Source organism: Osmerus mordax, chromosome 11 (assembly GCF_038355195.1).
Source record: "Osmerus mordax isolate fOsmMor3 chromosome 11, fOsmMor3.pri, whole genome shotgun sequence".
Taxonomy (NCBI): Eukaryota; Metazoa; Chordata; class Actinopteri; order Osmeriformes; family Osmeridae; genus Osmerus; species Osmerus mordax.
This window is the reverse complement of record NC_090060.1, coordinates 18,313,539-18,324,515: the sequence shown is the minus strand read 5'-3', so window position 1 is coordinate 18,324,515 and position 10,977 is coordinate 18,313,539. Positions and strand designations below refer to the sequence as shown.

Below are 10,977 nucleotides of genomic sequence, written 5' to 3'. Positions count from 1 at the left end.
AATCAGGACATATCCTGTTTTTGAGTGTTTCCAGTTCGAAAGACGTTTCACCTGCAGAGTATAAAAAGACGAGTGTTCACTGTGAGAGACAGACTGAGTCCAGGATGAAGCTGCTCCTAATCCTCTGTGAGTTTCATCTCTGTAACGTTTCAGAGGTCTTTCTTACATTCAGATCATGTGTCCTCTCTGTTGGTGTAAGGTAATGATGTGCTGACGTGTTTATCATGTGTTGCTCCTTGCAGTCATTGCTGCTCTACCACAATGGGAGGTGCGTTCAGGTACGTATCCCCCCCCCCCCCCCCCCCTCCTATGAGCTGGTGATGGATCCCCCCCCCCTCCTATGAGCTGGTGATGGATCCCGTGTGTCAGGTGTCTTTGTCTCCGCAGCCCTCCCCTCCGTGGTGCAGGTCCTGTCTGGCACCCCGCAGGTGTTCTCTGGGGAGCAGGTGGCTCTGCGCTGCCTCGTGGACGACGCCTCCTACCTGGACTTCCAGTGGTTCAGGGACTGGAAGGTGGTGTTCAGCACCCAGGATGTGACCATCACAGAGAGCGGCGAGTACTCATGCCAGGGGTCCTGGAAAACGGTGAAGGGCTCCATCTACGCCAACACCAGCAAGCCCTTTGTGATCGAGGTGGTTGGTGAGCTCTCTCCCTTGGTTCTGGTTCAAGTGGGGGGTTTGAGCCTTCAGGCATCGTGAACCCCCATGTTCGGCTTTCCCATGTTTGAGTATGTATCAATCCTGCCTCATGCTGTGGAGCCTTTCCCAGCCTGGTCCTCAGGGACCCTGCATGTTCTAGATGTTACCTGCTCCAACATGTCTGATTCTAATGAATGGTTGTTATGAAGAAGAAGAAGAATGAGGTCTGTTCGAAGAGGGAGACATCTAGAACATGCAGGGTCCCTGAGGACCAGGGTGCAGGAGAAAGGCTGCTGTAGAGGTTGTCTCCTGTGTTTCTTGGAGGAGGAGGAGGGAGGCTGCTGTAGAGGTTGTCTCCTGTGTTTCTTGGAGGAGGAGGAGGGAGGCTGCTGTAGAGGTTGTCTCCTGTGTTTCTTGGAGGAGGAGGAGGAGGGAGGCTGCTGTAGAGGTTGTCTCCTGTGTTTCTTGGAGGAGGAGGAGGGAGGCTGCTGTAGAGGTTGTCTCCTGTGTTTCTTGGAGGAGGAGGAGGGAGGCTGCTGTAGAGGTTGTCTCCTGTGTTTCTTGGAGGAGGAGGAGGGAGGCTGCTCTAGAGGTTGTCTCCTGTGTTTCTTGGAGGAGGAGGAGGAGGAGGAGGGAGGCTGCTGTAGAGGTTGTCTCCTGTGTTTCTTGGAGGAGGAGGGAGGGCAGGTTGAAGTGTTTCCACAGTAACATTAAAAGAACAGCAACATGAACCACGACAGACACCAAGTCTCACCAGCGTCTCTCTGCTTCTCTCGCTGTTCAGAGTCGTCGGCCATCCTGCAGCATCCAGACCGTCAAGTGCTGGTGGGAGACACCGTGAGCCTCACCTGCCGTCTCCGTGGAAACCCTGTCCCGACGGAGGTGGTCCTGTACCGGGGGGACGTGGAGGTCCGGAGGCAGTCCGGCGGCCCCCTGAGGCTGGGCAGGGTGGGTCTCTCTGATGAAGGATCCTACCGCTGTGAGGCCAGGCTGGGGGACAACACGGTGAAGTCTCCCCCCACCAGGATCACTGTGCTGGGTAACAGACAGACAAGTCTCTCGTGTCGCCGTAGATTGTAGAGGGTTGAGAAACAGTGAGGCATCAGTAGTATGTATTAGTGTTACAGTAATACTGTGTATTTTGCTCCCTCCCAGAGATCCTGACAGAACCAAATCTACTGGTGAACCCCTACAATCCTGAGTTTCCTCCAGGCAAGATGCAGCTGGTCTGCAAAGTAGAGTACCACGCCCACCCTCCCGCCCCACCTCTGGTCTACTTCTTCTACTGGAACGGCGCCATCATGAGGCCTGCCACCACGGAAAGCAGCATCTTTGTCCCCACCCTCCGTGGAGACTTTCACTGCAGAGCCAAAGTACCTCTGCTGAACATAGAGAGACTGAGTCAGGTCACCACTGAGTAATGAAAGTAACAGACACCCTAACCCTAACACCAATGATCATTGGTTGATGGACAAAAGAACAGACAGAGAGACAGACAGATAAGCAGACAGACAGACACACAGACACACAGACAGAAATAGACAAAAACATTATTCGAAAAAATCTCAGATGAGTTGTTTCCAAATGTTGGGACATATATCATATCAACACTTTTGCAGCTTATTCATCTAATGTTCTCATGTGTGGTGAACTTTTTATATGCTCTTGTAATATCAATAAAGAAAACTGTGTAAAAATGTTTGTTTTTTTAAGCTCCACAGAAAGTCATCACAGAAAATAAAACCATTTCATGGTGTAGAGATCCTTTCCAGCCTAGTATACGTTTTCCGTTTGAAACATGAAATATGAAACTTCCATAATGTACTTTAACCCTTGTGTTATCTTCGGGTCATTCTGACCCATTAGTCATTGTGACCCACCGTTGTATTGCGTCAAATTTACCACATACAAAAACAAAGTGAAGCCTTTTCTTTTAACCGTTGGGCTGTCTCAGACCCCCCACATTGCAAAGGTTAAAATAAAATTATTTTTATTTGTTTTTGTATTGGGTAAAATTGGGTAAACACAACGATGGTTGTGGTCCTGGACGCCTCCCTGGTGAGGTGTTCTGGGACCTGGGAAGAGGCCCCGGGGAAGACCCAGGACACGCTGGAGGGACTATGTCTCTCGGCTGGCCTGGGAACGCCTCGGGGTCCCCCAGGAAGAGCTGGTGGAAGTGGCCGGGGAGAATGAAGTCTGGGCCTCCCTGCTTAGGTTGCTGCCCCCGCGACCCAACCCCCAGACAAGCGGCAGATAACGAACGAACAACGATGGTTCGTTATGAACCTTTGGGTCATGTGACCCGAAGGCAGCACAAGGGTTAAACATTGTTACACCATGATTTATGAGTCATAATGTTTACTGGTGCTACACAAGGACTTAGTGTTCAGAGTTTTGCAGTGACATATTTCAGGGAGAGAGATTTCTAAATTATATTTTTTCTCAGATTTCACAATGTGGAAGTTGGCTCAAGTCCTGGAAAAGGAGTTTGTGTTTTCAGGAAGTGGGTCTGGGAGGAGGAAGCAGATGGGTTTCAGAGACATGAGGAGGTTTCCTGTTTACACTGTGAACAGACATATAGGAACGTTCTTGGTTCCCTCCAGAGGTTCAGTGTTCACCGTGAAAGACGGACTGAGTCCAGGATGAAGCTGCTCCTAATCCTCTGTGAGTTTCATCTCTGTAACGTTTCAGAGGTCTTTCTTACATTCAGATCATGTGTCCTCTCTGTTGGTGTAAGGTAATGATGTGCTGACGTGTTTATCATGTGTTGCTCCTTGCAGTCATTGCTGCTCTACCACAATGGGAGGTGCGTTCAGGTACGTATCCCCACACACACACACACACACACACACACACACACACACACACACACACACACACACACACACACACACCCACACACACACACACCCACACACACACACACACACACACACACCCACACACACACACACACACACACACACCCACACACACACACACACACCCACACACACACACACACACACACACACCCACACACACACACACACACACACACACACACACACACACACACACCCCCACACACACCCCCACACACACACACACACACACACACACACACACCCACACCACACACACACACACCCCCACACACACACACACACACACACACACACACCCACACACACACACACACACACACACCGTACACGCAGACACACATGTGAAGTGTTGCTATGTGGCTACATGGTGGTTAATATAACCTTCATGTAGCGTGTGCCTGGTTGCTGTCTCTCCAGCGCCTCTGGCCATGGTTCAGCTTGTGACGGGGGCTCACCATGTCTTCTCGGGGGAGAAGGTCGTCCTAAGGTGTGTTGTGGACCAGGATTTCTACCAGGTCATGCAGTGGTTCAGGGGCCCCGAGCTGCTGTATGAGGCCCAGGAGCTCACCCTGTGGCAGGCCAGCCTGGACCAGAGTGGGTCCTACCTCTGCCAGGGCTTCAGGAAGACCCCCAGCTCTACCTTGTACACCAACATCAGCCAGCCTTTCCACATAGACGTGGACGGTGAGCTATCTCATTCCTCTGAGATTCACATTACTACTGATTCATATCCTTGCTGATTCACATTCCTGATGATTCACATCCCTGCTGTTTCCTCGATCCCTCGAGTTATCAAGGCCGGTTCACACTGCCTGAACAGACACCAACAGACACACATTGAATGGAATTCACACTGGAATGAACATTGTAATTGTAAGTAGCAGGCGGTGGAAACGTTTCCACGGCGACTGATACCAGGAAAACACTAAAGGGGAACTCCAGCTATGTCGCAAAGCCAGTTCCCAGAACCAGCTATAGACCAGACCCGACCCCTGACCCCTCTGACCCCTGACCTCTGACTCCTCCCCTCTCCTCCCAGGTGGATGGGCCATCCTGGAGTCTCCGCCCCCGTTACTGCTCGTCGGGGACGACCTGGAGGTGAATTGTCGTCTCCGTGGGAACCACGTGCCTAGGCAGGTGATCCTGTACCGGGATGGCCAGGAGGTTCTGAGGAAGGAGGGTCCGAGCGCCGCTGCGCTGAGCCTCACCAACCTCACCCTGCAGGACACAGGGTCATACAGCTGCAGGGCCACCTGGGCAGCCAGAGGGCGCTCCAGAGCAGCCCAGTCAGAGCCCACCAGGGTGACGGTACGAGGTGAGAGAGCCTGACACCACTCTACCGGCATGTGGACATCACAGCCCTCCCAGAGGCAGGGAGAGGCAGTGACGTGGAGATCACAGCCCTCCCAGAGGCAGTGACGTGGAGATCAAAGCCCTCCCAGAGGCAGGGAGAGATCACAGCCCTCCCAGAGGCAGGGAGAGATCACAGCCCTCCCAGAGGCAGGGAGAGACGTTTTTTTCACATGCTGTTGCAACAACTACTGATGTTAGAAAAACTATAACACCACACAGGATCTAGCTAGACTGGAAACAAAACAACAGGCACGCCGCACACACTTGTTTGGGCTTGCGAGCCAGCTAAAGAGTAGTAGGCTAACGTTACGTTTTGAGTGGATGGCGAGCGCGAGACGCCGAAATGGATGCCAATAAGATTCTAAATGCAAAGTTTACTTTTAAAAAGTTGCGAAATGATTCCATTGACAAGACCAAAGTGATCTGTGCGTTTTGTCGTTGTAAACTGAGTTATCATCGCAGCATGTCCAATCTGAAATACTACTTAATGGCCAAGCACACAGCTGATACAAATTCTCCGCCCCCTCGTCAAAGCCAGGCGATTGCAATGTTGTTTTCAATTTAAAAAAGAATATTTGCACTAAGCAATCCGATCCACTGTTCCATGTTGATAAGAGCATTAAAATTAGAAAAAATAATGGGACAAAAAGAAATCAAGGGACATTTAGAATAGAAAAAAATTTGCGATAAAATATTTGAATCGTTTGACAGCACTAATTTATTAGTGTTACAGTAATACTGTGGTTTGCTCCCTCCCAGAGATCCTGACAGAACCAAATCTACTGGTGAACCCCTACAATCCTGGGTTTCCTCCAGGCAAGATGCAGCTGGTCTGCGAAGTGGAGTACCACGCCCACCCTCCCGCCCCACCCCTGGTCTACTTCTTCCACCGGAACGGCGCCATCATGAGGCCTGCCACCACGGAAAGCAGCATCTTTGTCCCCACCCTCCGTGGAGACTTTCACTGCAGAGCCAAAGTACCTCTGCTGAACATAGAGAGACTGAGTCAGGTCACCACTGAGTAATGGATAGATGGATAGATGGATAGATGGATAGAAGGATGGAGGGATAGATGGATAGATGGATAGATGGATAGAGGTATAGATGAATAGATGGATGGGGATGGATGAATGGACTGGTGTTGACTCTTCCCGTTCCAGATCAAAGCTTTACCATCATATTAATATCTTCCTGGAAAGTCAATAAAGAGTTCTTTACAACTACTGCTTTTATTCATTTAAAACATTACATAAAAAAGTAATAAAACAAATTTGTTTAGAGATACATTTTAGTCTAAACTAACGTATGAAACATTATAAGATATAATAACACCTCCCATAACATCCTTTAAACATTGTTATACTCCAGGATTTATGAGTCATAAAGTTTACTGTCAAGTAAAGGACCACAAGGACAAGATCACAGTTCTGTCAAAGATGGTTTCTTCATTCATGTCAGATTTAGACCCGGACAGTCCTGTCTCATTTCATCAGAAGACATGAACAGGGACAGTCCTCTCTCTTTCACTTCATCAGAAGAATGCAGACATGCAGAACGCAGACATGCTTGCAGCAGCAGTGCAGAAGGACTTAGTGGTCACAGTTTTGAAGTGATGCGTGTGTTTGCTTGAGAGATAGAGATTGTGTGTGTGTGTGTATGAAAGAGAGAGAGTGTGTGTATGAGAGGTATGAGAGAGAGAGAGTGTGTGTATGAGAGAGTGTGTGTATGAGAGAGAGTGTGTGTGTATGAGAGAGAGAGAGAGAGAGTGTGTGTGTATGAGAGAGAGAGAGAGAGAGAGAGAGAGAGAGAGAGAGAGAGAGAGAGAGAGAGAGTGTGTATGAGAGATAGAGTGTGTGTGTATGAGAGAGAGAGAGTGTGTGTATGAGAGAGAGAGAGAGAGAGAGAGAGAGAGAGAGAGAGAGAGAGAGAGAGAGAGAGAGAGAGAGAGAGAGTGTGTGTGTATGAGAGATAGAGTGTGTGTGTATGAGAGAGATAGAGTGTGTGTATGAGAGAGAGAGAGTGTTTGTATGAGAGAGAGAGAGAGAGAGAGAGAGAGAGAGAGAGAGTGTGTGTATGAGAGAGAGAGTGTGTGTATGAGAGAGAGAGAGTGTGTGTATGAGAGAGAGTGTGTGTATGAGAGAGAGTGTGTGTAGATACTCAGGGCTTGTCAGGGAAGAGTAGGAACCCAGAGAAGATGCTGTCGTCCTCGCTGCTGGAGTAGACCCCGTTCCAGTCCCTGAGAGTCTCCAGCCACACCTGGTCCCCCGGAGCCAGGTGCAGCAGCACCAGGCTGGACGCCTGGTCGATGTCCTGGCCATACAGAGAGTCCCGTGTCCGCACGCGGCGCGCCCCGTTCACCACCAGGGCGGCGCGCAGCGGCCGGTTCCTCACCGTGATGTGGAAGGAGAAGACGTAGACACCGGCGTGGGCGCAGGTGAAGCTGCTGGACGACACGTTGTAATGCTCCTCGCCGTTGTAGAAGATCCTGTCGAAGCGGACGGGGGAGCCGGAGGGAGGGAAGGACTTGCTGGGGGAGAGACCCACGCTGAAGGCAGAGCGCTGCTGCGGCACCGCTGCTCCTTTGGCCCCTTTGAGCCCTCGCAGGCCCCTCTCCCCCCGCATCCCCGGGGCACCACGCTCGCCCTTGGGACCGAACATCCCCCTCCCTCCTGGGGTACCAGGTATCCCTCGAACCCCTGGTTCCCCCTGAACCCCGGGGGGGCCGGGGTTCCCCTGGACCCCCGCCACCCCCGGGGGGCCCGGCTTGCCGTCCATCCCATGGTGGCCCATCGCTCCCTGGAAGCCGGGAGGCCCAGGGTCCCCCCTGTCCCCCTTCTGGCCTCTCTCCCCGTACGTCCCACACTCACCCTTGTCCCCCTTGTCTCCCTTGAGGCCCAGCTCCCCCGCAAGCCCTGGGAGACCTGCCAGACCCTCCCTTCCTGGTTCCCCTCTCTCTCCCTTTGTGCCATTCTGACTGGGGTCCCCCTTCTCCCCCCGGTCACCTTTGCCCCCGGGGAGCCCAGCCTGACCAGGCTCTCCTCTGGACCCTGTTTCACCTGCAGTGGGACAACAGGAACAGTCAGACTACTAGTTAGAGAGGATGGAGCAAGAAGCTCCCAGAGTTGAGTAGTTACAGGAAGGTTACATGTTAAAATAACAATAAAAAGAAACAGTAATCCAGTAGATGTGGGAGAGCATCTCTCTACCTCTCAGTCCTGGTTTCCCCGGAAGCCCCGCTGCTCCGTTTGGCCCATGGGTTCCCCTGTCGCCCCTCTCCCCTGGAACACACACATGAACCACTGAGGCCTCTGGGCAGCGTTATGGATCAGGTATGGTGGTAACTCACACATTCCTCACCCCTGTCTCCTCTCAGCCCTGCGGTCCCATTCACACCTGGCCGCCCAGGGGGCCCGCGGGGGCCAGCCTCCCCCTTCAGGCCCGGCGCACCTGCCGGAAGAAACACTTCAGTCTGCATCAACTCTTCACAGAATGAAACCTCTTTCAGATTGAAGTTAAGATGATGTGAAAACAACTGGATGGGTAAAGCTTAGTGGTGGACGGCAAATCTAGATGTCTCAGGTTCAAATCCCCCTCTATACATTTCTTTGGATGAAATAGTCTGGTAAATGAATGTATTAGGTACCCGTTTACTGTTCCTGACCACCGAACTACTGTAGAACTACGCACTTCTGATCCTCGGCCTTCAACTGTGCTTTCGACATGCAGTGTCTCTATGTTACTTTGGAGAAGTCTGGTAACCTCTGAAATGTCAGATGTAATTTCTTTAAGGGTCTGCGTACTGGTGGCCCCTTCTCTCCCCTGGGCCCCCGCGGCCCTCGCTCAGGAGGGCAGCACTCGCAGAAGTTGAAGTAGCATTCGTTATAATCCAGCGTGTAGTTCTCCTGCCCGCCACCGGGGGGCCCTGTGTCTCAGTGTAGTAGTCCGGGAAGAGGTCTGCTGGGGAAGGTGGTGCTGTCCGTGTGGCCAGGGGAATCATGGGAACTGTAGTCACCGGTACCTTGTGTGTCTTGGGGATGCTGGTGGTGGTGGCCAGGGGGTGCACGTGGTCTGGGGCTGGTCCCGGTACACGCCAGGTTTCTTTGTGTACTGGTACTTGGGTCTCTGTGTGGTTTTGGCCACCACGCTGGACGCTGTGAGTGCTACCATGGCGACAGCAAGGAGGACGCGTTGACTGGAGGTCATCGTGGTGACGGGGGATCTGAGGTGGGTGTCGTGTGCAAACTGTTACCATTTTTTACACAGTCAGTGTTCACTGCTTCCTCTCTCTCTACCACTCTACCACGCTCTTCCTCTCTCTACCTCTCTCTCTACCACTCTCTACACTCTCTCTCTACCACTCTCTACCACTCTCTACCTCTCTCTACCTCTCTCTCTACTCTCTCTCTACCACTCTCTACCTCTCTCTCTACACTCTCTCCCTCTCTCTCTGCCACTCTCTCCCTCTCTCTCTGCCACTCTCTCCCTCACTCTCTACCTCTCTCTCCCTCTCTCTCTACCTCTCTCTCCCTCTCTCTCTCTCTCTACCACTCTCTACACTCTCCTTTGCTGCCGGTCAAACACACCTGCACTGCCTGCTCCTCACTGCCTGCTCCTCACTGCCTGCTCCTTACATTTTACATTTACATTTAGTCATTTAGCGGACGCTCTTATCCAGAGCGACTTACAGTAAGTACAGGGACATTCTCCCGAGGCAAGTAGGGTGAAGTGCCTTGCCCAAGGACACGTCATTTTGCATGACCGGAATCGAACTGGCAACCTTCAGATTTACTAGCCCGCTTCCCTCACCGCTCAGCCACCTGACGTTCCTTACTGCCTGCTCTTCACTGCCTGCTCCTCACTGCCTGCTCCTTACTGCCTGCTCCTCACTGCCTGCTCCTCACTGCCTGCTCCTTACTGCCTGCTCCTTACTGCCTGCTCCTCACTGCCTGCTCCTTACTGCCTGCTCCTTACTGCCTGCTCCTCACTGCCTGCTCCTTACTGCCTGCTCCTCACTGCCTCCTCCCTTACTGCCTGCTCACAGAGGCACATGTCAAAGCAAACAAAAACACTGGATGAAACCAGACAACAACAAACCAGACACCACAGACCAAGACACAACAAACCAGACACCACAAACCAGACACAACAAACCAGACACCACAAACCAGACACCACAAACCAGACACCACAAACCAGACACAACAAACCAGACACCACAAACCCCTGCAGCAGTGGTGAAGACTCACCCTGTTGTGGCCAGCACCTCTGGTCCTCTAGTCCCTCTCAAAGTTACCGTGGTGACTGCAGCCAGAGCTTTGAGCCTCCCTCATATCTGCGCTGCTCTTTGATGCAGGAACATCCCGACCAATGAGGAAGCTGAACCCCTTCGATGCCAGAACATTCTCACCAATGAGGAGTCTGCGAGGAGGGAGGGGGGAGGTTTCCACCAATAAGGGGCATGCAGGAGGCGAGGGGGCGAGGTCCGAAACCCAACCACATGCTAATCTGAGGAGGACTGGAGCTGGCCCAAGCAGAACACCGCTCACCGTCCTGTTCTCTGTACTCCTGTTGTGTAAAAGGTGCTTTGTGACACGGGATACAGCAACCTCCAGGAGCTCTCCTTCGCTGTGGGGCTTGCCGGCAGCGAGGGCCCGAGGGCAGCGGGTCATCCGATCCAGGAGGAATGCCTTCAGCTACCAAGCCTGCTGGCCTGATACCCAGCCAGCGTGCTCTTAGTCTGGGCCAGGAGCCAGGCGGGCCGGGGTCTAGCGGAGGGCAACGCTGCTCTCGACCACACACACGCTGGGAACAAGCCACGCAACACCTTGGGCCATCACCGGTGCTCCCAGTTCCTCCGAGACTCCCGCGATCTTGCAGGGAGGGCTCCATGGAAATGTTGTACTCCTCTAAATTGTTTATTCTTTTAAGTAAAACCTTTTAATCTGTTCTCAGACTGGTATTGAACACCTGTGTGGTCCTCCGTTAGCCCAGACCCTCTCACCACAAAGGGATGAAAAAGCGCTTTCAAAAAAAGGTAAGAATGTGGGACCAACAATTGTTTTAAGAATATTCTGTTTGTGCCACACACTTTGACAGATGTATGAGCAAGAGTCAAAATT

General features: G+C 52.2%; 3 protein-coding genes across 4 annotated transcripts; 2 read left to right on the top strand and 1 right to left on the bottom strand.

The window, feature by feature from the left end:
• The first annotated feature begins 54 nt into the window (after positions 1–54).
• Positions 55–2,329, top strand: LOC136952311 (low affinity immunoglobulin gamma Fc region receptor III-like). Of its 2 annotated transcripts, none has more exons than XM_067247038.1 (5): positions 55–126; positions 243–278; positions 388–639; positions 1,423–1,677; positions 1,794–2,329. In XM_067247038.1, exons 1-5 carry the CDS (start codon positions 105–107, stop codon positions 2,057–2,059), a joined length of 831 nt encoding a protein of 276 aa, XP_067103139.1. In that variant the 5' UTR covers positions 55–104; the 3' UTR covers positions 2,060–2,329. The 2 variants fall into 2 exon arrangements, with proteins under 2 accessions (XP_067103139.1, XP_067103138.1); XM_067247037.1 differs by having other exon boundaries at positions 90–126; positions 370–639.
• An 895-nt stretch (positions 2,330–3,224) lies between these two features.
• On the top strand, positions 3,225–6,081 carry LOC136952310 (Fc receptor-like A). The gene is made up of 5 exons (XM_067247036.1): positions 3,225–3,302; positions 3,419–3,454; positions 3,923–4,189; positions 4,545–4,820; positions 5,618–6,081. The coding sequence occupies exons 1-5, from the start codon at positions 3,281–3,283 to the stop codon at positions 5,881–5,883; spliced, it is 867 nt and encodes a 288-aa protein (XP_067103137.1). The 5' UTR covers positions 3,225–3,280; the 3' UTR covers positions 5,884–6,081.
• On the bottom strand, positions 6,020–9,061 carry otol1b (otolin 1b). The gene is given in 6 exon segments (XM_067245715.1): positions 6,020–6,049; positions 7,016–7,914; positions 8,065–8,136; positions 8,216–8,336; positions 8,659–8,780; positions 8,920–9,061. Coding segments are annotated over 6 exon segments (1,386 nt in total).
• Positions 9,062–10,977: the final 1,916 nt, after the last annotated feature.